Source organism: Dendrobates tinctorius, unplaced genomic scaffold, assembly GCF_039654945.1.
Source record: "Dendrobates tinctorius isolate UK_male_01 unplaced genomic scaffold, ASM3965494v1 ptg000107l, whole genome shotgun sequence".
In the NCBI taxonomy this organism is placed as follows: Eukaryota; Metazoa; Chordata; class Amphibia; order Anura; family Dendrobatidae; genus Dendrobates; species Dendrobates tinctorius.
This window is the reverse complement of record NW_027361775.1, coordinates 32542724-32569525: the sequence shown is the minus strand read 5'-3', so window position 1 is coordinate 32569525 and position 26802 is coordinate 32542724. Positions and strand designations below refer to the sequence as shown.

Genomic DNA, 26802 nt, shown 5'->3' with positions numbered 1-26802 from the left:
ACTCTGTCTCGGCTCATTTTCTTACACAAGGTTCTGAGTGAGGCCTCATTCAGAAGTCTGATTTTTAAACAGACAAGAAAATCGGACAGATTATTCAGATGCGAGTTTGATCAGAGTGTGCTACGAATGTTATCCGATTTTCTCGTACGTGAAAAAATTAAACAAACATAATTTCTCCACCTTCTCCATTCTGACAGTCCGTCATGTCAGTGTGTTATGAGGGGTTGGGAATCGGGGGACTCCAAAACACGCAGGCTTGATGGCCTGATGTCAGTTCCCGGGCAGCACGCATTGCGCATGCCCGAGAACTGTTGTCACAGCGCAGGCGCCGGCATACAACACAGCAGGATGCGGCAGTGCACAGAGACATGATGGACGGATGGGAGGCGGCACCCAGACACAAGACAGGGGCATGATGGACGGCTGGGAGGCAGCTGATACAGGGACATACACCTTACCTATGGGACGCATTACAGGTATGAGGACCTAGTTATACAAGTCGATATTTCAGCGTTACTAGGGGTCAGAAAAAGAAGAGCCACCTTCACAGAGTGCAGCCTTAGTACTGCTGAAGGTGGCTCTTTTACTTAAAAATGCCCTGGGGGGATGACAGGTTCCCTTTAAACACACCATCATATATTCATCCTGTCAACAAATCTTCTAGTCCATACCGTACATTTGTAATTCACCAGTAAAAAACCTACCATTGCTTAAGATTAGATTGTAAGCCCACTCCTCTTATCTATGGTATCTATGAATTATGTGTTACTCTGTTGTGTCTTTATACAAGCACCCTCTGAAATCTAAAGTGCTGTGGAGAAGTATTAGTGCTACAGAAATAAAACTTTTTACAGAGATAAAAATTCCAGAAAAATTGGGACACTTTTTTGCCCTGTCCGCAAATATTTTTTTACCCGTGATTTTTTTTTGAAGCTGAAGAAACTTATACGAATATGACTATAATTATCATCATTTTACAGTTTACAATGAATGCAGCCGATGTCGATATCAGAATTATTGGCTGTAGACATTAATCCCTTATCATAATACATTATTATTAAGGTTTTCCAATGTGTCCATAAAAATGTTGCCTGTCCATGATTTTTGGATAACTCTGTGTTACCAAGGTTGTATCCCTCGGACAATTTTGATTGTTCCTGATAGATTTTTTCATGCTGATTTCAGAAATGACTTCAGATTTTTCCTGTAGCGTAAGGTTTTTGAGAAATGATACGAAACATTAAAATATTCTGTTATAATTCTAAAAACTCATATTAATTTTTTCTGAAACAGTATATTCTGAATTTTCCACTGAAATAACATAAATCACTGATCTACACAAATGCAAGCACTTATTATGCGAATTCCGCTCAGGCACAGTGAATCATTCGGCTGACCATGTACGGAGCATACCACATCTCCTGGGCTGGGGAGGAATCAAAAGACAATACTGACATTACAGCAGGGGATCACAGAGGATTTATTTTGTGAGGTAAAATATTTCACTGACTGTTTTTAAACAATATGTTACCTCACAAAATGTATCCTCTGCAATCTCTAGAGAGCACAGATGGGAGAAGTCAGCACATGGGGAAAAAGAGAGTGAATAGGTGGGTGAGCACATGGGGGGAGAGATTCTCAATGCTGCAAAACCTGCCCCCATCGTGACATTACCGCCCTCCTGATGCGATAGCATCGGGCCTCCATCTTGTTACTATCATATATGTGATTCGCCTGAATACTTTTCATTGTAAAAACTGAAGATTTATTTTGAAATGTCGTGTCGGTGTCTCAACAGCAGTGATAATTTCTGCTACATATGTGGAGAATATACAATGAAAGCACAAAAGAAGGAAATGACTCCACTTGTTAAGAAAGCATATGAACTATACTTTGAATGTTCAATTGGAGATCAGGACAAACACTGAGCACCTCATATAAGCTGTGCATCTTGTTCAATGCCGTTCTCTGCCCCAATGATATGGAGAGAGCAGAGAGATCATGTAACAGATTGCTACTTCTGCCTTACAAATGTAACAGGATAGTCAACAAAGAACAAGAAATCAATAGAATATCCTAATCTTCCTTCAGCCATAAGACCAGTGCCACATGATGAAAGTCTTTGTGCTCCAAAGCCTCCCAAAGTATGGACAATGGAGGATGACGAAGATGAACTAACAATGTCAGAGGAAAATGAAACTGCTGCAGACCCAGACTTTGAGCCTTCTACATCTAATCCACATCTGTTCAGTCAAGCTGATCTGAGTGACTTGGTCAGAGATTTGAAATTCTCAGTCAGAATTATTGGGATCAAGGCTACAAGAACGGAATCGCTTATTACCAGGAACAAGAGTTTCTGTTTTTTGTAGTCGTTAAGAAGACCTTCATCAATTTTTCAACCATGTCGACAGTTTAACCTTTTGCATCGACGTCTTGGGGTTGTTTGGTGTTCTTGGATGCGAACATGACTCGAAGGAATGGCGACTGTTAATTGACTCGTCAGTTTTAAGTCTGAAGGCTGTTTTACTACACAACGGAAATATCTATTCTTCTATACCTATTGGACATGCCGTACACATGAAAGAAACGTATGAGAATATGGAGTTACTGTTGACCCACATTAATTATAGAAATTATAACTGGAACATATGTGGTGAATTGATCTAAAAGTTGTTGCACTTCTTCTTGGACTGCAGCGTGGATATATCAAGTATTGTTGTCTTATTTGTGAATGGGACAGTCATGCACACGAAATGCACTATTTCAGAAAGGACTGGCCACTCCGTGAAAACCTGGTTGCTGGACAAAAAAATGTTAAACATAATACTCTCAATAATCCAGCAAAGATATTTCTCCCTCCTTTGCATATTAAACTTGGGCTCATGAATAATTTTGTCAAAGCAATGAACAAAGAATCGGAAGCCTTTTCTTACTTGCGACAGAAATTTCCAACAATAAGTGATGCATAGATTAAAGAAGGTATTTTTATTGGCCCACAGAACAGAGATATATTGAATGACAGTAGCTTTGATGGTCTTTTGCTAGGTGCTGAACAGGTGGCATGGAGAGCCTTGAAAGATGTGACCTTCAACTTCCTTGGCAACAGCAGGGCACTGAACTTTGAACAACTCGCGGACAACATGTTCACAGCATATCATTTGATGAATTGCAATATATCACTAAAAATGCATTTTCTACGTTCTCACTTGGACTTTTTTCCAGCCAATCTTGGTGCCGTTATCGATGAACATGGTGAAAGATTTCACCAAGACATTGTGCTGATAGAGAAAAAGTACCAGGGAAAGTGGAGTACGTCAAGGCTGGCTGACTATTGCTGGAATTTTATTCGAGAATTATCTGACATGGATTATAAATGAAAGTCGTCTGCAAAACACTTTTGAACAATTGCTTTTGCTACTGACATGTATGTAGTGTCTCGGACGTTATAATGTAGACTATAAACTGTTGTTTCTTAAAAACCTTACGTGATACAGACTTTTGGAGCACATATTCATGTTCAGCATATCAAAATCTATCAGATACAATAAAATTTTCTCAGGGGTCAAGAACTTCCCTAAAATTTATTGCACAGTGTAACCTGTCCAGAATAAAATAAAAAGTCAAGTTGGCAAACCTGTATGGAACATAATATTCTGGTACTATTATTTTATACTGTAAGTAAACCTGATCTCACGAGGGTGCATGTTTGTTAAGGGTGTGAAGTATTTTGAGTAAAACATTTATCTTAACCACAGGAATCCAGACTGACAAGAGGACGTTGCCCATAATAAAGAATGATAATTACATAATCTACTCACATGGACTGTCCAAATCAGGTGACGTGTTTAGATAATCCATGTCACTTTCTAATTCTGAAAAAAAGCAGATAAGTAATGATTGAATAAAAGAAGGATGTGAACATACAGCATATGTGCATAAGTCAAAATCATGGATAGTTAGTAAGTACCGTAACCTGTAACACTTTTCTACACACAAACCTTTTCAACTTCTAACAACCGGGGTGTAACTTTAGCAGGATTTGCAGTCATCCTTGGGCCCAGGAACCCAGGAGAAGTGGTCTGGGTTGGGGGGCAACTTTGATCGTTATGAAAAGACCAATGCTGCAAACCAAGAGTAGGGGCACCACCATCAATAAATAGCAAATTGGGATCCAACCAAGCCCATTCAAGGAAACTGTATGAAACAAAACAAAAAAGCAGGGATGGGCTATACATGGGGGATCACCACAGACAATTGGTTGGCATTTAGATAGACAATTTTTATTGAACATGTATAAACCACACATAAATTAAAAACATTAAAAAGTCACACATGTGACTTGACAAACACATAACTGGCTCACAATAGAACCTACACCCTGTAAGTACCCTCCACAGGAGACCTGCCTATATAAACAGCATACCAACTGGTGGCTAAGTGTAAGAAATGAAATAATATACATGAGCATACAATAATACCCATCAATCTGAATACCTGAAAAGATAGAAATCAATGATATTCAATAGTATTATGCCCCCTAAATAGGTTCTATATGGAAAACACACTTAGTCACCATTGCCCACAGTGCCCATCAAGGGAACAATACATGCACGTGGCCGTCATCAAATGAGTGCATCCTCGACCCCAGAAATAGGGACAACAAAGGCACATGAACGCTGATGAGCGGGATCAATGTCCCATAAGTAATGGTATGAGAAATGGCATTAGAGTGCAGAGCCCATGTGGAGTGACCTCAGGGAGAAGAGATACCCGACGCGTGTCGCCACCCGCAGTGGCTTCGTCAGGGGTTTTGTTTTGTTTCGAAAAGACCAATGCTGGTAATAGTTTGGCGCCTGTTGAAGAATTTGAATTTGGTCCGACAAGCTTGAAGTTTTGACGCCGTCGAAAAAATGTTCATAATAAAAATGAATTCTAAAAACTCATAGTCTTGTTATGGCTTCCATAGAAATGTATGGGCCCATGCTGGACCTCCTTATAACTTTCATATTGTACGATGCCGTACAGAGTTTTTTTTATGGACTAATACAGAATTGTTAAGAGATCAATGTTTTGAGGTTAAATTGTTCTTTTTTTTTCTTACAAAACTTATTTCTTGGTAAGGCCATTTTCACACAATGCATTCGTTGTGATTCTTCAAAATGTGGTGACTTTACATTTTTGCAAAATCATATCAAAAAATGCATTGGGAACACATCACGTGAACACGACCTACTGTAAAAGAATCAAGTACTTCGGTTCAGCAGCTCAGCTCAGTGTAATACCAGACACATCCTAAGGCCTCACTCGCATGAAAACCTGGCACTGCCGCCGGCACTCGGACCGGAGCGTGTGGCTACATGTATTTCTATGCTCCGGTCCGAGTGCCGGCGGCAGTGCCAGGTTTTCATGTGAGAGAGTCGCACAAGAAGCAAGCGAGTCTCTCGCAAGTGAGTATGAGCCCTAAGGATATAAGTGGCCCTGTTTCTGGTAAAAATGCAACCCATTTCATTTACATTACATATGTACAGTGTGTTATTTAGTAACAGCCTTACTGCATTCTTGCATCTTGAGATGGCATTGACCAGTCATGATTTTTCTGCATTTTTCTGATGTATGATTTCCTTCTGTGCACAACTGCTGGTAATATCCGCATGCTGCACTCAGGGCCCAGCTTCTTTCCACAGGATCTTCCTCCTTGTCTGCTATGAGAATATCCTCACAATTCGGCTCAGATTCTATATTTGCCCCTTTTTCTATAAAACAACAGAAAAAGTATCTTTTTAGTGCTGTTCATGTGGAGAATGATCAGTCTGCGATAAAAGCAACTTTTAAAAGCATTACAAGCTATTACCATAGAGATGCTTTGAAACTCTTGTTACCATAGAGAGGCTCTGAAAGTCTTGTTATTATGTTATGTGGAATGATAAATGGAAGTACCAATAGTTCACATACCTAAAAGTTTAGGAGTCTAACAGGACAGAAGGAAATTACAATGAGTTTATACGCTTTAATTTCATTTATCATGCCAATGCAGTACTTATAGTGAAAATATCTAACTATTATCCTGAAAAATATGTATTTGCCACTGAACTATGCATATACTGTACATTTGGACCTATCTGCAAAAAATAAATGAAAAAATTACTTCCATCTGGTGTCAAATGTAAATTTCCTAAAAAAATGTTTCCTCGCTATCTGTTTTTACAATTTTTAAAGTGAATCTGGCAACAGGATTTTACCTCCCAAATTATGTGTATGCGCATGTAGGTCACTCAGACACGTCCAGCTATGCCTTTACATGGCCAGTCTTTTTTTCTGTTACGGAAAAATCAGCATTTGAATTGATATGCAAAATGGGCCCACGAGTTATGTAGATGTGAAGCCTCTTTCACTCCAGCTCTATATCTCACCCAGCACCTTCTCTTGTTTGTTTTATTTTCACTAGGTTATATAGCCACAGTGCTTTGCATTCATCATTATCACGTTCCCCATTGGGGCTCACAATCTGAATTCCCTATCAGTATGTGATGTCTTTGGAGTGTGGGAGAAAAACTGAGTATCCGGAGGAAACCCACGCAAACACGGGGAGAACATACAATCTCTTTGCAGAAGATTCCTTGTGCATGACTTTTCAGCACTTATGTATAGATGCCAATCTGGCTAATGTTATGTATTTTTACATAGAAAGGTAATAACATTTCCACATCATGAATGTCACGACCAACACTGGTAACTCCAATGAACGACACAACAAGCACCAACAATGGGATGGAAAAAGGGAGAAGAAGGCCTTAACAGTTCGAAACGAGGGATGGGGCACCTCCTAACCACAGCCTGAGTATATCCCTAAGTTCCTCTAACACCCTATGCGGGTCCTTACCCCGCTGCCGTCATGTGCCTTGTCCCTAGCTGTCACCTCACTATACCCTGGCTGGCAAGGACGCTAGCGTCACCACTGCAGAAGGTATACACACAGGGGGTAGTGACAAGCATGAGACAGACAAGGAAAGGGAACAAGAAACTTAGCTCCAGCTACCGATGCCAAGCCCCACACAGCAGAGGACATGGAATCAGGAAACCGTACACTACAGAAGTAGCAGATAAACCGCTGGCACCAGAAAGCTCCAAACTCCTAGGCTGGTCTTCATAGAATAAGTCTATTACCAACAGTCAGCTGATGCGTTATGTGACTGTTTAAAGGATGGTGGGAGTGATCACCACCCACATCAGCTGACCAGCAACAAAGCATCAGTCAGCAAGGAAACTGACATTAACCTTTGCTAGCCCAAAAAAGGATTCACCCCGCAGTCAGCCCGATATTGACGGAAAAAATGTAGGCTTTGGAGGCACAACAAATCTCCAGAGCGACCACTTGTGGAATATGTTGTGTACCTGCATTACTGGGGGTAACTCCAACTGGAAAGTCCTAGGGCTTAGAATGGCTGACACCCGATATGGCCCGATCACCCTAGAACTCCAGGTCCCAGATCCGTACTTCCACTTGATGTCTTTAGTGTACACCCACACATACTCATTCACGCCCAGGTCTAGACCTGAATGTTTATTTCCTCGTGTACGTTTGCCAACAGACAGTACTCTCATTGAGGAACAGACAACAGATGTGCCCCCCTGTGTCATCAAACTCATACCCTCACTACATTCAGGGGGAACTACCACCCTCCCCTGGCTCCTCCTCCTGAGAGAACCCCGAGACTCAGGGTTTACCTGTGGTGAGGGTTGAATCTTGCCCCTATTCCCTGATAGCACCTTAGCTGCCTCCACCGGAGAAGGGGTAGATTCAAGAAGAACGACAGAGACCATAGCTCTCAGGCAACAGTCTTTACAAGACTGGTCACACCTAATTACTTCCCTGGACCGCAAATCTATGACCGGATTGTCTCTTCAGCCAGGGACGATGGGAGTTGGCATACCCTCCAAGATGTAGCATGACAGTGACTCTTCATGAAGAGTCCCTATACACAGGTTGATATTGTCTACGACTTGGGTCAAACTCCTCTGCCTAAAAGGGACAGAGTCAATCGCATGAATGGTAATGTGTCGCACCAACGTCCTACCAATCAGACCATGAACAAAGAGAGAATCCACTAAATTGACCCCAGCTCCACTATCCACAAGAACTAGTATAGTCTCAATTTCACCACAAACCACCACTTCAGCCGAAATGGAAAACTGAGACGTGAAGGTGGAGGAAATGTACACACCCTGGTCACCTCCCTCCACACATCCAGCTGACCAGCAACAAAGCATCTGACAGCAATGAAACTGACTTGCTGGCCGAAAAAGGAAAAAAGTAACATTTAAATCATAGCAGAACTAAATCTGCCATGAATCAAAAAATGAATTGTGACAATGACTTTCAATATTTCTGCTTGCAGTCATGGAATATTTCCTACCTTTTTTGTTTATTTCCAGGTGTTACCACTTTTGTGGATGTAATGGATGCACAGATGCACAGCTCTTTACAGCTTAAAGAAGCACTGCCATCAAAGCTTTTATCATCTTAATATACTGTATTGCAGTCATCATATTATATAGCACCATGTACTTAGAATTGCTCAGTTTGCCCTTATATCCATTTAATTCTTCGCCTCTCTCCTCTGTAGAAACAGGAAGTTTCTTGTCCCTGCATTTATCATTGCCCTCTTCAACTCCGACCCAGCTGCTCCCTTCTCCTCCTGCCATATACTTTTGCAGTGACTCATTACTTGTGCAGAGAAAATTGCCCTCCTGTTTCTACACTGAGCTCAGAAGTATGCAGCTAGTGAGTTATTAATCACATGATGTCATAGACCGTCAGTGGCGTAGCGTGGGGGGGGCGGTCCGCCCCAGGCGGCACGTGTGTGGGGGCGGAGCGACAGCAGAAGCAATTCCTCTCCTCTGTAGAAACAGGAAGTTTCTTGTCCCTGCATTTATCATTCCCCTCTTCAACTCCCGACCCAGCTGCTCCCTTCTCCTCCTGCCATATACTTTTGCAGTGACTCATTACCTGTGCAGAGAAAATTGCCCTCCTGTTTCTACACTGAGCTCAGAAGTATGCAGCTAGTGAGTTATTAATCACATGATGTCATAGACCTGATGGAAAACAGAAGAACTAACTGGGTAGAAAAGCAAAATGAGAAATTGTAAGTACACAGTGCTGTATGATATGATGACTGCAATACATTAAGAAGATAAAAACTTTGATGGTAGGAGTGCTTCTTTAATTTATATTTGGCATATATAACCCTGATTAAAGAGTTTAAATATTAGTGCTCTGTGCGATGGTAAAATGGATTTATTTTCTTATTAATAACGTGGACACATCTATTATACACACTTGTCAGGGTGGCCATCTGTGCAAACAACTCTGCAGCCCTCAATTAATTTCTGCTATTCAGAATGCAAATGAGACACTGGAAATGAGGGAGCAGGATAAACTGCTAAATGTGTAAGAGAATGCAATGACTTGAAACTAAAAAGTATTAATAAGAGGATGCAATTGAGATCAGCCACATACAGTATGTCCAGAGATCAACATGCACATATTAACTTTCTGCTCAGTGATTAATCTATAAAGCCGTGCCCCTTCAATGGGCTAGAAAATTGTGTATCTGACTCACCGGGTCTACAAAATCTTGTTCAGCATGTGAACAAATTCACAAGTGATTTAGTCATTTATCTTAACATAGATGTGTGCAAACCAGTATTTTTGCTGAAATTAATGCTTCCAAATCAATGTCAGCTGGCTGTAATACTTCAGAAATGATGGCCTCTGCCTAGAAGCTTAAGGGGGTTTTACACTAAGCGATATCGCTAGCAATATCGCTAAAACGTCACTGGTTTTGTGACGTTATAGCGATATTGCTAGCGATATCGCTATGTGTGATACTTACCAGCGACCGGCTCCCCCGCTGTCCATCGCTGATCGCGCGAGAATGTCCGGCTCCATTTCTCGTCGGGCGCTTCCTGCTGAGACTTCCTGCTGTGACGACGAGCGACGCTGGACGCGGGCGGGAGGACGCCAGGATCGCTGTGTGTGAATGGTAAGTATCGTGCGCTGCGTCGCTGCTGCATCGCTGTGAGATCTTTCTGTATGAAAGCTCACTAGCGATCATTTAGCGATGCACCAGCGATCCTGACCGGGTGGGATCGCTGGTCGGATCGCTGGTGCATCGCTAAATGTAAAAGGGCCTTTAGATAGAAATGATCTTTTCTGATTAAATTATTTTTACAAGTAGTTATATGGACTATGTAAATTAATGTAATGGTGCTCTATAAAGATACAGTATGTCATCACATAGATCAACTAGCAGCAAAGCATAAAATACTTAAGAGGGGTTATCCACTATTAAGATAACCCCTTCTTGATTGAAATGTTTGGCCCTGATAACATAATAAAGACTATACTCACCTCCTGTGCTGGTGCCATTCCCGTGGGGTCAGTACTTGGTCCTCCTGGGGCTCTTGTGCGATGTTGTGATGTTGGCAACCAATCAGCACTGGCGTCACTGTCTCCGCCTTCGGATGCTTTGAACATAAAGAGGAAGTCCAGGCTGCAGCTTATCTCTGACTTCCTCTTCCTGCTCAAAATGTCCAAATGCGGAGACAGTGTAGCCAGAGCTGATTGGGCACAAGACACCACATGTCACAACATCACACGAGAGCCCCAGGAAGATCTAGTGTCGACAACTCGGGAACGGCACCAGCACTGGCACATGAGGTGAGTATAAGCTTTATTATGTTATCAGGGCCAAGCGATGGGTATGCGAAGAACTTGTCTAAGTAGTAGTCAACGTCTTTAAAGAGAACCTATCAGCAGGATTTTTCAAACTAAAGTACACACAGCCATATTGGTGTTATGATGCTGATTAAAATTATGCCTGCATTGAAGAAACCCATTTTGTGGTTTTTGTGTAATTTTTGTTTGAAGTTGGTGGTTGGTTGGATTGTCTGGCTCCATAAGTATAGCTCTTTAAGTGTGCAGCAGAAATACCCCAGAAACACAACCCCCTGTTATAGATGCTTCAATGTCATTATTACTGTCACTCTGGCAATCAGTCTGCTTCATCCTCAGGTTTGTTGTTTCCTGGCTGCAAAATCATCATTCATATTTCCTAACCCTCTTTCAGACTGTACCTGTCTGTCCTTGCTGGTATGTTGTTTCCTGCATGTTTATCACCTTAATTTCTTGATGCTAATACACACTTGCCCTTATCTGTCCATTTGATTTTATCTATTACCTGAATGCATTTTAGCTTATCTCCTAATTCTCCCCTCCTTTGCTTATGTGATCCATCCTCCTTGTGCTACTCCCTCCTGCTCATATGTACCAATCTCATGTGCACTTAAATCGTTATAAATTTAGAAGCCCAGGTCTGACTGACTGTGGTCTGGCTCCATAAGAGTAGCTGTTTAAGTGTTCAGCAGAAATATGCCAGAAATAGACCAGAAGTGAACAGAAGGTACAAGTAACCACTGTTATTAAATGTAACTAGTCTTTCTTTTTCCTCACATTTACTCTCACCATGCTTACATATACCCTAACAGTATTTGCTCCATTACTGCTCACTCTCGTTCACAATCCCCAAACCCCAGCACCCTCTAACAAAATAATAATCTCTCCTTCCCTTTTACCTCCCCAGGTGTCCTCCTATGCTGACCTGCTCCTCAACATCAGAGCTCTCCTACTAAAACATAAAACAAGCCGACCACTCTCCTTCTCCCACCTGCTCTCTCTCTCTGCTTCTCCTCACTGTTGGGGACATATTCCCTAATCCTGGACCCCCACAGCTAATACATATTCCCTAATCCTGGACCCCCACAGCTAATACCTACCATTATTTCCCCTCCTATCGCTCACAACCTAATATAAATACCTGAAATCTTTCATACGTAAAACCCATACCCTTGACACCCACCTGCTTGCTCCCTCTCTCTGGATCACTCTGGAATGCTGACTCCATCTGCAATAAACTCCATGTGATTCACAACCTCTTTACTTCTCATAATTTTTCCTTCCTGGGCCTCACCAAAACATAGCTGACACCCTCTGACACAGCCTCCTCTGCTGCACTATGTTACGGCAGCCTCTATTTCACCCACACTCCTCGCCCTGGTAACAGACATGGTGGAGGAGTGGGCCTTCTCCTTTCTACCAACTGTAACTTTAACCCAATCTCACCTCTTCCCTCCTTCATCCTCCCTTCTTTTGAAGTCCACTCTGTCCACATCTACTCTCCCTGCAACCTCCAAGTGGCTGTCATATACTGTTGGCAGCAGATTACTCACGATACTCTCCGAGCGTGTGACAACAGAGCTTCTTTATTCAGGAACAAACAGGAACAATATATAATAAGCTTAATAGATCAGGAATAAATCATTTGTGTGTCTCTATCTGTGCAGTATCTACAACAGGCTGCTTCTCTCATACACAGACACAGGAAAAGCAGGAAATACATTCACTTGCTCTCCCTGTGTGAGCCTCTGCGAGTTCTTTTTGTTCTAACTATACTTGCTGTGTTTTTGCGGGCCATTTTTGCGGCCCCAATAGATTTCTATGGGGCCGCAAAGATGGCCCGCAAAAATACATCGGAGCGCCGTGTGCCGTATGGCCGTGAGGGCCGTGTTTGCGGCCATGAAAAAATACCGAGCTCGCTCGATATTTTTCACGGCTTATGGATACGGCCGCAATGCATTTCAATGGTACCGCAAAAACAACGTTAGCTTGTTTTTGCAGTACACCATATTTGCGAATTGCCGTTTTTTTCCCTGCTATTTGCTGTAGCAGGGAAAAACGTCGATCCGAGAAGGTTTTTTGCAGCCCGTTTTTGCGGGAGACCCCAAAGCTCACGGCAATACGGCCAGGGCCGCCATCAGGGCATGACAGCCCTTACTGCTGTATGGGGCCCGATGAACAGCAGTACAGAAGGGGGCCCCGCAGATCAGGGGCCCCGCTCCTGTGCTTCCAGTCATCGGGCCCCAAGTGCTGCATGTCATGGGGCGCCAGGCTGGCCCCAAGTGTGCGCTGCAGCCGGGCCTGCAGCGCACACATCAGCAGTGCCCCCACAGCGGCTGACATCAGAGCTGCAGAAGTGCTGAAGGACCTGTGGTGACGTCATCATTACCACAGGCCTTCACCATTGATCAGCCCGACCCCTGATCACGTGATGATGATGTCACCACAGGTCCTTTCAGCTCAGACAGCTGCAGCTCCATCTTTAACACAGGAGGGAGGCCAGGTAAGAAAAAAGTTTTTATTTTATTTTATTATTGAAAGGGGCAATGTGTTTCCCTGGTGGAAAGGAGACTCGGGGGCAGGATTGGAGACACACAGGAGCAAATATGGAGACATGGGGGCAGAATGCAAGTCATGGGGGCAGAATGCAGACATGATGGGGCAGAATGCTAGACATGGGGGCAGAATGCAGACATGATGGGGGCAGAATGCAGACATGATGAGGCAGAATTCAGACATGACGGGGGTAGAATGCAGACATGATGGGGCAAAATGCAAGACATGGGGGCAGAATGCAAGACATGATGGGGGCAGAATGCAGACATGATGGGGCAAAATGCAAGACATGGGGGCAGAATGCAGACATGATGGGGGCAGAATGCAGACATGATGGGGGCAGAATGCAGACATGATGGGGGCATAATGCAAGACATGATGGGGGCAGAATGCAGACATGATGGGGGCAGAATGCAGACAAGATGGGGCAGAATGCAGACATGATGGGGCAAAATGCAAGACATGGGGGCAGAATGCAGACATGATGGGGCAGAATGCTAGACATGGGGGCAGAATGCAGACATGATGGGGGCAGAATGCAGACATGATGAGGCAGAATTCAGACATGACGGGGGTAGAATGCAGACATGATGGGGCAAAATGCAAGACATGGGGGCAGAATGCAAGACATGATGGGGGCAGAATGCAGACATGATGGGGCAAAATGCAAGACATGGGGGCAGAATGCAGACATGATGGGGGCAGAATGCAGACATGATGGGGGCAGAATGCAGACATGATGGGGGCATAATGCAAGACATGATGGGGGCAGAATGCAGACATGATGGGGGCAGAATGCAGACAAGATGGGGCAGAATGCAGACATGATGGGGCAAAATGCAAGACATGGGGGCAGAATGCAAGACTTGATGGGGGCAGAATGCAGACATGATGGGGCAAAATGCAAGACATGGGGCAGAATGCAGACATGATGGGGGCAGAATGCAGACATGATGGGGCAAAATGCAAGACATGGGGGCAGAATGCAAGACATGGGGGCAGAATGCAAGACATGGGGGAAGAATACAGACATGATGGGGCAGAATGCAGATATGATGGGGGCAGAATGCAGACATGATGGGGCAGAATGCAGACATGATGGGGCAGAATGCAAGACATGATGGGGTAGAATGCAGACATGATGGGGCAGAATGTAGACATGATGGGGGCAGAATGCAGGACATGGAGGCAGAATGCAACACATGGGTGCAGAATGCAGACATGATGGGGCAGGATGCAAGACATGGGGCAGAATGCAGACATGATGGGGGCAGAATGCAGACATGATGGGGCAGAATGCAAGACATGGGGGCAGAATGCAGAAATGATGGGGGCAGATTGCAAGACATGGGGGCAGAATGCAGACATGATGGGGCAGAATGCAGACATGATGGGGCAGAATGCAGACATGATGGGGGCAGAATGCAAGACATGAAGGGGGCAGAATGCGAGACATGGGGGCAGAATGCAAGACATGGGGCAGAATGTGCCAGTAAGACAGTATGGGGCAGTATGTGACAGTGAGACACAGAAGGGGGCAGAAAGTGAGACATGGGGGCAGAATGTGACAGTAAGACACAGCAGGGGGCAGAATGTGACAGTGAGACACAGGAGGGGGCAGAATGCGAGACATGGGGGCAGAATATGACAGTGAGACACAGGAGGAGGCAGAATGTAACAGTGAGACACAGGAGGGGGCAGAATGTGACAGACACAGGAGGGGGCAGAATGTGACAGTGAGACACAGGAGGGGGCAGAATGTGACAGTAATGACACAGGAGGGGGCAGAATGTGAGACACGGGGGCAGAATGGACATGGGGCAGAATGTGACAGTAAGACACAGGAGGGGGCAGAATGTGACAGTGAGACACAGGAGGGGGCAGAATGTGACAGTGAGACACAGGAGGGGGCAGAATGCGAGACATGGGGGCAGAATATGACAGTGAGACACAGGAGGGGGCAGAATGAGAAAGTGAGACACAGGACGGGGCAGGATGGGAGACACATGGTGCAGGATCATGGGGCAGGATGGATACGATGTAGACGGGGCAGGATCGGGAGATCATATGGGGGCAGAATGAATACTCATGAGCACAGGATGAGAGAAAATATGGCTGAAGCCAGGAATGACACACACGGGGGCCAGGATGGGGGATATTATTATCATAGGGGCTAATTAAGGAATATTATTACTGCAGTGATGTATTTATTTTTTTGAGGATACTGTTTTAAATGGGGGGGCGGTCCTGTTACTGTGCGGAGCGAAACTATGTCGCCTTTTTTTCTTCATGTGGTATAGTGTAGAAGTTGGGAAAAAATAAGTAATGTGTTCTGCAAGCGGAGATCTAGATTAATCTGTTATTTCCTGCAGAGACGAGCCCTGGCTGGAAGACGTGATGGCGGTGTGTGCTGGATGAACGATGAAAAACAAAGATGAAGGACTTCACCTAGAGACGTCAATTGTGAGTCAGTGTGTTACCTGTAGACTGACACTATAGACTATATACAGAGTGCTTTTGTACAATGTCACCAGTGATCACTGTTATATCTGTACACTGACACTATATACAGAGCTCCTGTGTATAATGTCACCAGTGATCACTTTATTACCTGTACACTGACACTATATACAGAGCTCCTGTGTATAATGTCACCAGTGGTCACTGTATTACTTGTACACTATACACTATATACAGTGCCTTTGTACAATGTCACCAGTGATCACTGTATTACCTGTACACTGGCACTATATACAGAGGTTCTGTGCATAATGTCACCGGTGATCACTGTATTACCTGTACACAGACACTACATGCTAAGTACAGCTCTCCTGTGTATAATAGCACTTATGGTGATAGTATTATGTTTTTTTATTAGTAATGATCAGTATTGTAGTATTCAGTCACCATGTGGTGGTAATATGTGGTCTGGGCATGGTGCCGTGTTATTGTTCCTTGTATGTGCAATTATTCTGTCACTGGTGGTAATATGTGGTCGTGTCATGTTGTGGCTGTATTTGTTACTTGTATGTCGTATTATTGGTCACCATGTGGTGGTAATATGTGTTTGGGACATGGTGTGGTGGTATTTGTCCCTTGTATGTGCTATTATTCTGTCTCTGTGGTGGTAATATGTGGTCTGGTCATGGTGTGGCTGTATTTGTTCCATGTATGTGGTATTATAGGTCACTATGTGGAGATAATATGTGGTCTGGTCATGGTGCAGTGGTATATGTTCCTTGTATGTGATATTATTCAGTCACTATGGTAGTAATATGTGGTCTGGTCATGATGTGGCTGTATTTGTTACTTGTATGTCGTATTATTGGTCACCATGTGGTGGTAATATGTGTTTGGGACATGGTGTGGTGGTATTTGTTCCTTGTATGTGATATTATTCAGTCACTATGGTAGTAATATGTGGTCTGGTCATGATGTGGCTGTATTTGTTCCTTGTATGTGGTATTATAGCTCACTATGTGGTGGTAATATGTGGTCTGGACATGGTGCGGTGGTATTTGTCCCTTTGGATGTGATATTATTGGTCATTTTAAAAATTGAAAAATAAATAAAAACTATCCCTAAATTGTATAGGATATTTTAGCAAATGTTTAATAGGTTAGAGTAGAGTAGGGCCCGGCCAAAAGAGTCTAGCTTGTCGTCGTGGCAGATTTAGAAAATCTTTTGGCCAAAACAAGAGCTGTTGGCTAGATGTGTGATCTGGTAATGGGAACTGTTAATGTGTGATTGATGAGAAGTGCAGTTTTTTCAAGAGAGAGGTGGGACTGTGGACAGTTTGAGGGGTGGAGGCGAGGCTGCAGTGAAGCCTGGGCGGAGTCTCAAGGGGGCCCCGAAAATGTTGCCAGTATGGGGCCCCGAAATTCCTAGTGGCAGTCCTGAATACGGTCCACAAAAACGGCAACACTCATAGACAGGAATGGAGTTGTTGCACCAAACATATTCCAACATATACCGACCTCCAGGCCTGCCCACCGCCTTTATTTACCAGTTCTCCACTTGGCTTCTTCACTTTCTCTCTGATGACATTCCCACCATCATCATTAGTGACTTCAGTATCCCCATTGACACCCACCTGTCAGCAGCCTCCAAATTCCTGTCGCTCACTACATTGGTGCACATGTGATAAATTCCCAGCAATTTTTATGTAAAACAATTGTCACTCCTAATACATATGCCCCACTCTCAGCCTCGCGTACAGGACAATGCTGCCCAGTTGACCACAATTTAGTTTACAGATCATAAAGATTCTCATCTGTTATGACAATTTTATTAACAGCGCGGGTAGGGAAGTGGTACTGCATTCTCTACAACCACGACAATCCAATCATAAGGTAAAATGTAGGTTTATTGTCAACACATTTCAGAGTCACCCCAACTCCTTCTTCAGGACAACCGCACATAAAAACAATTTCATTGTTTCACACTAATAGAAATCTATTCTTGAAAATTATTTTCAGTCTCTATTCTTTATTTCTACCAGCATACTAAGTAACTCATATTAGTCAAGCCAGAGCATCCTCCCAAAGGAAGAGACGCCCTTCATCAGCACAGAGCAGAGTAAAGATGAGGGAGATAATGTGTACTACCCGGCAGCGGCACTAGACAATGCTGCTGTACCCCACTTCATTCATTGCCCAGAAGTGGTAACTACTGATCGGTGAGGGTGTCGGGTGTTGGAGCCCCAACATACTGATACTGATGACCTATCCTTTGGTTTATTATCGATATGTAAGTCTCTGACAACTCATACAGTAGCTTTAGGGTATACTGGCTCTAATTAAGGAGACCCAACTGTTCCTCAAGTCTGGAAATATCTGGATGTCTACTGGTACTACATGTACGATTATATGTTTTGGATGGAAGTCTATTCTTTTGTGACTTCCTTCACACAACATACATACAGTAAATGCTACTTACCTCTACATTGTGTAGTTAGGCTTCTACATTCTGGGAAGAGGCAGACAGTGCATCTTGCACACTCATGTTGACGAAGGCTCTGTTCTTTTACGGCACTTTCCAAAGCCTGTAGTGCTGTTTTAAGAGCAGCTTCTAGGATTAATGTCCCCCTGTTAGACAGAGCTGTGAAGAATACATCAACATATGAACATCATAAATGGTGTAAAAAGCAAGTCACCCTACCAGAAAGTAGAACATTTAGATAATTATGCTGAAGTCAGTGTAGTATAAAACATTTACACAGTGACACAAATCTATGACAGCAATCTGATGGGCTGAAGAATGTACCAAACCAGTGTGTGATCAGAATAATAAGATAGGGGTCATTTATACTAGGAAACAGCACTGAGTCGATGTCACATCACTGAGAATTAACCATACAAAGCAACCCTTTCTGGCCAGTGACATCGCACTCAAAGTGGTACATCCTCCTTGGCCTTGTGCAATGGTCATGGGCACTTAGTGATTGGTAGATTCTATTTCTAGGAAATGATGACCTCAGCACAGATGCATGACATCTGCAGAGATTGCACCCCTTTATGTGTCCCGGACTCACCTTGTAGGACACGGGCTGGTAGTCTGTATTGCTCCCTACTCACTGGTGCACAGTATATCAGCTGGGGTGCCAGGAACGATACAGAAAGCAGTGTCCAGTATAGGAGTTGCATTTTATACAACCCAGTTATATTGCACGATAAAGAATGAAATATTTCTCTCCGCCTTGTTATTCTTGGTCAATGAATGGAGTCAGATGAAAGCCTTGGGTCCGCTGTACATCCCACAGTCTTCTCTTCTGTCCCTCCCTTATATACTGCTCTCTCGCTACCTCTCGGTTACTCTGCAGGCAATGTCCTGTTTGTGTGTTGTCACTCTCCTCTCCTCTTTTGTCTTATTACAGCCTCTTCTGAAGATGACAGTTAGACAATACACAGCATGGTTTGTGGAGCTGTATATGTCCAGGACCACAGGAGGGGGTCGTGGGGCAGAAAGAACAGTTCCCAAGCGTTTTGGATAAACTGCTCAATTCATTAATGCTTTGACACAGATGCCAGGATGGGAGGTGGTGGCGGGGGGGGGGGGCATGCCGGGTGGATGGGGTGAGAAGAGAAGGGTTTGTGTTCATTAGCACCAGGGTTGTTCTTAAGCCTCACTACATCATCCTCTATTATGAACATTTGGTTGGACTCTACTGTAATTGCATTCAGCCATGTAACATCTAACCTAACGTAAACTTGATCGACCTCACTGCGCTATACCTTGAGGGAAACACTGGAAACCACAAAGTAATCTTTCATAAAAATTGTGTCGATACATAGTGTAACATTCAGCTCATGTGGAGAGATGCCTAATAAAAGTGGAATAATATTAATTCATTTTGTGAGATTTCACTACTGTTGCTCAAACAATAGGTCTGCTAATATTGGATCCCCTACAGTAATAGTGATATTAGATACTTCCTTAATTCTTAGAGCAGCCTTAATTCTGATATTCAGAATACTTGGAAATGTTACTGGAAGTTATACAATATCATTAAAAAAATCTCACTTAGTAATATTAATGATTCCTACATTTCTAGACACTCCTTTGCTCTTTGAAGCAAATATCAATTATTAGAAAAAAAAGATTAATTATGTGACATCAGAAAGGGTAGATAGGATGCTCCTAGAGAGAACCTGGCTGGATCTAGCTGAGCTTGTGAAATGAAAGAGGAAGAGACAGAAGGAAATTCGGGAAGGGGGTCATGAGTGCCAGCGTTGCCTGAATGGGAGCATTGTAGTCGGAAGCAGAGCGGGCGGCTCTATCAAAGCTGTGCCCTGCTGATCAGAAGAGAGCCGCTTCTCTTGATCATTTTCACGCTTTCATCCTTTCCAGTGAAATGATGTCGGTTCAGTTCTATTTGGTCCTTAAACTGCAGATTTTGAAAGAAAAAATAAAAACAGATGGAGCTAAAGATGGAGGAATGATAACAAGGACAGTAACATGGGCAGGCTGGATAAAAGGGGAAATTTTCTCTGGCAATGTAAAGAAGAGGATATGTAACTCCTGAGATATATATAAGACAAATATATCTGATGGCTGCTCATATCAATCAAATACTATGTTAATAAGCAGCTTATAAAACCATGAACTTACACAGTGTTCTACAGGAGGTTGGGGTTCACTGATATTTCTTCCATCTATTTGGGTACACTGAGTAGACATTGGGTATCTTGAGTCATGAGATTTAAAATTAATACTTGCCTCTGTAAATAATTTTAATTTTTACACTTACATTTTTCCTCCCCTTCTTCCATGAGCCATCATTTTTTTTATTTTTTCCATCAACATAGCCACAAGAGGGCATAATTTTTGAGAGACCAAGTGTATTATGGAATGACATTATCCATTTTACCATACAAAGTACTGAAAAACGGGAAGCAAAATTCTAAGTGGGATGAAATGGTGAAAATAATGCAACTGACTTTTGGGTTTTGGTTTAACCCCTTAACGAGCAATGACGGCCATAACATGTGATGAACAGGTGACAGTTTCTATGTCCGTCATGATTTAAAACTGTCACTGCATGTAATGCAACAAAGGAAGAAAATAACTGGCACCACTCAATCTTGCCTTACTCAGAGCAGCCTCAAGGAGCTGACTGCAGCTTGCTGAATTCAGGATCAACAGGTGCTCTATCCAAGGAAAGCCAAGACTTTATGAAATCGTGAAAATGGGTAGCACTCTTATGTCCCATAAAATTCTTCTTTATTGAAACAAGTTAAGACATGGATGCAGGGGAGCAGGTCTTATATAGAGTGCTACCCGTTCATTTGTTTTCACGATGTCACCTTTAAACACGCAGTGACAGCTCCGTGCTGACAGCTGTCACTGACAGCTAAGTGGCACGAGAAGAGGTGTGGTTACTCATTCCATCGGTCCCAGCACTCAGAGCTCTGTAACCAGTCAGTCAATCTGACTGACCAATCACAGCATGATCAAGCAGGAGTTGCTGAAATATCAGAACCTTTAGCGCGATCAATGCATGAGCTCGGCGCAGCTAACGGCTGAGCTCCTGCAGTGAGAGCCAGGCAAGGTACCAGCAATGCTCCTGGCTTGTCAACCCTCCAGATTCCGTGATCAAAAGCAATCACGACATTGGAAGGTTGTGAAAGGGAGGGGGCACCCTCTCTCACCCCCATCAGCTGTAACACGTACAGCTCTGGCAAAAATTAAGAGACCACTGCACAGTTTTATAAAAATCAGCTTCTCTATATGTCTGAGAGCCATTCCATTCCAGTGTCAGTTGAATTCCAAACAGAGTACACCTCATTCTACTTAATGTGCTTCTGATTAGGTGATCACCTGAACCAAATCTTATCAATCAATCAATCAATCAATCAAATTTATTATCGCCAAGTACATATTACATATATACAAGGAATTCTTTGTGGCAAAGAGGCAATATAATATATAACAACAGATACAACAAGTAACATCTAACAAGACAGATACAGTATATAGTCTACACATTTAATTGTTGAACAGAGAGTGGATAGAAGCTGTTCATATGGCGGTTGGTGCTGCATTTGGGGACTCTGAAGCGACGTCCTGAAGGGAGTAGTTGGAATGAGGAGTGTCCTGGGTGAGAGGGATCGGATGAAATTTTCAATGCGTGGGATCGAATACTCTTATCATAAAGATCCTGGATTTTAGGCAGGGGGGAACCTATAATTCTCTCTGCTGTTCTGAAAGTCCTTTGTAAGCGGAGTTTGTCATGCGCAGTGGCTCCCCCATACCAGACTATCAGAGAGGAACAAATCACAGATCTGATGACAGCATTAAAGAATAAGATCAGCAGATTCTTAGACAAACCATATCTTTTCTGCTGACGCAGGAAGAACATCCTCTGTTGTGCTTTTCTTATAACAGCATCCACATTTTTCCCCCATTTAAGATCATGAGAGATAACACCAAGGAATTTGGTCTCAGTGACCCTAAGAACCACTTCGTCATGGATGTAGATTGGAAGTATCTCATGTTGATCTTTCCTAAAATCCACAACCATCTCAGCAGTTTTTTTAGTGTTGAGTACAAGATTATTGGCTTTACACCAGTCACATATTCTTTTCACCTCACTCCGATACAAGTCTTCAGCATTTCCCCTGATGAGACCAATCAGTGTCATATCATCGGCAAATTTCAAGATTTTTACTGAGTCTGCTGAAGAGATGCAATCATTCGTATAGAGAGAAAACAGTAACGGGGACAAAACACACCCCTGAGGTGCCCCAATGTTTGTGACCAAGGTGTCCGAAGTGAATGGTCCAACTTTTACACTCTGTATCCTGGCTGTCAGGAAGTTATAAATCCACAAGCATAAGTTGAGAGGGACTCCAAGAGCTACCATTTTCTTATGAAGTAAATTCGGATCAATGGTATTGAACGCTGAGCTAAAGTCCATGAAAAGAATCCGGACATATGAGTGCAGTTCATCTGTATGATCCAAAATGTACTTCAGTGCCAGATTGACAGTGTCGTTTGCCGAACGATTCTCCTTATAGGCAAACTGAAGCAGGTCCAATAGCTTCTGCGTGAATTTTATCAGGTGGGACATCTTAATTCTTTCGAAGACTTTCATAGCTACAGATGTGTGTGCTACTGGTCTATAGTCGTTCAACTCAGAGGATCCCACTTTCTTGGGGACAGGGTTAATTGTGGAACTTTTCCAACACTGAGGTACAACGCACTCTTTCAGTGACACATTGTATATATTTGTCAGTATAGGGGCAAGCTGGGTAGCACATACTTTCAGACACATTGCAGATACACAATCAGGGCCAGGTGCCTTTTTGACCTTAAGTCCCTTCAGGATGCGTATCACCTCTGCCTCGCAGATCACTACTTGGGTGTTGCACAATGAATGATCTTTATATGAACAGACTGAGGAGCTTAGAGATGAATAGCCACTGTGTGTAGAGCTTGCCTCAAATCTGCAGTAGAATTCATTTAACTCTGCTGCCAGACTTCTGCTGGGGTTCACTATAGTGGGGTGGCTTTTATAATTGGTGACCTCTCTTAATCCTCTCCATGCAGATCTAGTATCTTTTGATGAGAACCTTTCCTCCAGAATCTTTGCATACTCGTGTTTGGCTAACTTGATCTCTTTAGATAGCGAGTTCCTAAGTTTCTTGAATTCAGTAATATCGCCTGCTTTATAAGCCTCCTCTTTTCTCTTACGGATCAACCTGACTTTATTTGTAAACCACGGCTTGTTGTTTCCCCGAAAGTGGACAGATTTGGATGGAATAAACGTGTCTTCACAAAAACGGATATATGAGGACACTGCATCAACCCATTCATCCAGACCCGAGCATGTTTCCTGGAATACCTCCCAGTCCGTGCATTCAAAGCATGCTTGTAGTTGCAATTTTGCCTCCTCAGACCATGTCTTCTTTGTATAAACTGTAGGTTTGGATGTTTTCAACCTTTGCCTGTAGGCTGGAATTAAATGAATTAGACAATGATCTAAAAAGCCCACTGCTGCTCTCCTCACTGCCCTGTAGGCCCCTTTTATGACTGTATAGCAGTGATCAAGCGTATTGTTCTCTCTCGTGAAGCAGTTTATATGTTGAGTAAATTTGGGGAGATCCAGGTTGAGTTTTCCTTTGTTAAAGTCCCCCATTACGATCACAAATGCTTCTGGAGATCCTTTCTCCCATTCTGATATTTTGCAAGCTAATTCACCAATAGCAGCTTTAACAGATGCTTGAGGGGGAATATATACTGCAACCAGAACCATAGATGAAAACTCTCTTGGAGAGTAAAATGGTCTACAATTGAGTGCAATGTACTCTAGATCTGGAGAGCAACCTTTTCCCAGTATGTTAACATCACAGCACCAGCTAGTGTTGATGTAGAGACATACCCCACCCCCCCCCCTTTGTTTAACTGAAGCTACACAATCACGGTCAGCTCTGTAGATAACAAAACCAGGTAGATCCAGACTTCAATCAGGGATGGTCTCATTCAACCAGGTCTCAGTAAAATAAAGAGCAGCTGAATTGGCCATATCAGATCTCATGTTACAAAGTAAGCTCAGATCCTCCATTTTGTTAGATAAGGAACGGACATTAGCCAAGTGGAGTGAAGGAAGAGCTGTTCTGAACCCTCTCCTCCGAAGGCGTGCCAGGACGCCTCCTCTCCTACCTCTCTTGCAGTACACCTCCACAGGTTTCACAGAAGTAATGGATTTTATGTACTCAATTGTTGAATTAGCAATCATGCTCCAAGAAGGGGAGTCCATGAGAAATTGCGGATGATTCCAGAATAATAAATCGTCCCTTGAAATCATAAGAGTAGGTTTACAGAGTGCAGTGGCCATGATTACACTCAGCTTGTAGCTATAAAGACTGAACAGTCACAGCTTAGCAGAGTTAAATGTACAACTTTCCATAAAGGGTGCTCCCAGCACTGCTGGGGGGGGGAGGGCATGGGTGCAACAAGACAGAGACATCAGGGGACACGCCAACAGTCAGTCCAAACCTGCCCAGCTCACCCCTTCAGCTCCACCTGGACCACAAGATCTCCAGAACATCTCCAGCACCGCACACTCCACCAGTTTTCCTATCCCGGGATCATCTGCTTGCTGGAAATGGGTACCAGTTGTAGGAAAGGTGGCAGGCAGCCAGCAGCTTCACTCTCTCCCAGCTGAAACCAGGCACGGAGCTCCACGAGGACAGAAAGACACCGGTCCCAGCTGGTCACAGTCTCCACACTACTCCCAGCTCTGCCGAATCCTGTAGCCCTACAGCTCCACATGGACCACAAGATCTCCAGAACAACTCCAGCACCGCACACTCCACCAGGTTTCCTATCCTGGGATCATCTGCTTGCTGGAAATGGGTACAAGTTGTAGGAAAGTTGGCAGGCAGCCAGCAGCTTCACTCTCTCCCAGCTGAATCCAGGCATGGAGCTCCACGAGGACAGAAAGACACCGGTCCCAGCTGATCGCAGTCTCCACACTACTCCCAGCTCTGCCGAATCCTGTAGCTACGCAATGGTGTGAACCAAAGGGAGAATTAACAATTAAACGGGGAAAAAACTAAAAAACTCAGGAGCCTCATGCCAGAGCAGCCATCTCTCGGCGCTCCTCCTCTTCATTTAATGAAGGAAAGTATAAAAACCCTGCTGTGGTGTTCATAATCCTCTTGCAATAGGACAAGCTGGATGGCAAAACAAGTGCTATTAATATCCCAAAAGTAATAGGAATGAAAAAACTAACTTTTAACCATGCCAAATGAGTTGAAAATAAAAGTCTTGAGTGTGGAAAAGAAGGGCTCAATTCTGGCTTTACTAGCAGAGGGATACAGTGAGTGTCATGTTGCCTCTATCCTTAAAATTTCTAAGACGGCAGTCCATTACAACAAGGTCAAGCAGCAGACATTGGGGCAACAAAGCTACAAACCGGCAGAGGGCGAAAACTCTCCACTGACCGGGATGACCGTCATCTTATTCGAATGTCACTCAGCAACTGCAGGATGACATCAAGTGACCTACAAATGGAATGGCAGCTGGGGTGAAGTGCACATCAAGAACAGTTCGTAATAGGCTCCTAGAGGCAGGGCTCAAGTCATGTAAAGCTAGAAAAAAGCAGACCGGATATAACCTCAAGAGAAATGTGCTGTCTTCCAGGTGCAAAAATTAAAGATGTGTCTGTCAGGATATCAGGACTCTTCAGACCTACAGACAACCACCCATTCCTGCTATTACATGTGGGGACAAATGACACCGCAAGAAAGGACCTGGAAACCATCTGCAGTGACTTTAAAAACTTAGGTAAGAAAGTGAAAGAACTAGGAGCGCAAGTGGCCTTCTCTTCCATCCTCACCATGGATGGCCATGGAACAAGGAGGTGGAATAAGATTCTGCAGGTGAACAACTGACTACGTCGATGGTGCCGTCAGCAAGTATTTGGATTTCTGGATCATGGAATGAATTACCTATATGATGGACTGCTTGCTAGAGATGGGGTGCACCTTACGAAGACTGGAAAACATGAATTTGGAAGCCACCTTGCTACACTCATCAGGAGAGCTTTAAACTAGAACAATGTGGGAAGGGAAGGGAAGCAAAAGGTCAGAAAAAGCCATACACCTGACAAATACTATTAAGATCTCTGCTATTAGATGTGGAAAGGAAGAACAAAGACAAAACAATCTAAATAATAAAAATATTGGATGAAGAGAAACCAATCACAAGCTAAAATGTTTCTATACAAATGCACAAAGCATGAGCAACAAACAAAGAGAATTGGAACTACTAATACAGGAGAAGAAATATGATGTCATTGGAATCACTGAAACTTGGTGGGACGATACATATGATTGGAAGTCTAGAAGGATACAACTTATTTGCAAGAAACAGACTTGATAAATGAGGAGGTGTCGCATTGAATGCTAGAAAAGTGTATATCTGCACAGAGACTGAAGCTTCAGAGACTGTGAGTTCTGTGGAAAATCTTTGGGTAAGAATACAAGGAGAAAACAACGGAAAGA

General features: G+C 43.4%; 1 protein-coding gene across 2 annotated transcripts in view; it reads right to left on the bottom strand.

Moving 5' to 3' along the window:
• The window catches only part of PRSS56 (serine protease 56), a 77042-nt gene extending 57777 nt beyond the window's left edge, over positions 1-19265 (bottom strand). For both annotated transcript variants that reach the window (XM_073589336.1, XM_073589337.1), the window contains exons 1-4: positions 18825-19265; positions 18230-18391; positions 5553-5753; positions 3819-3872 (exon numbers count right to left, since the gene is read on the bottom strand). In XM_073589336.1, coding sequence (XP_073445437.1) covers positions 3819-3872; positions 5553-5753; positions 18230-18391; positions 18825-18936 — 529 coding nt within the window. In that variant the 5' untranslated portion in view covers positions 18937-19265. The remainder of the gene's footprint in view (positions 1-3818; positions 3873-5552; positions 5754-18229; positions 18392-18824) is intronic.
• Between the last annotated feature and the right edge of the window lie 7537 nt (positions 19266-26802).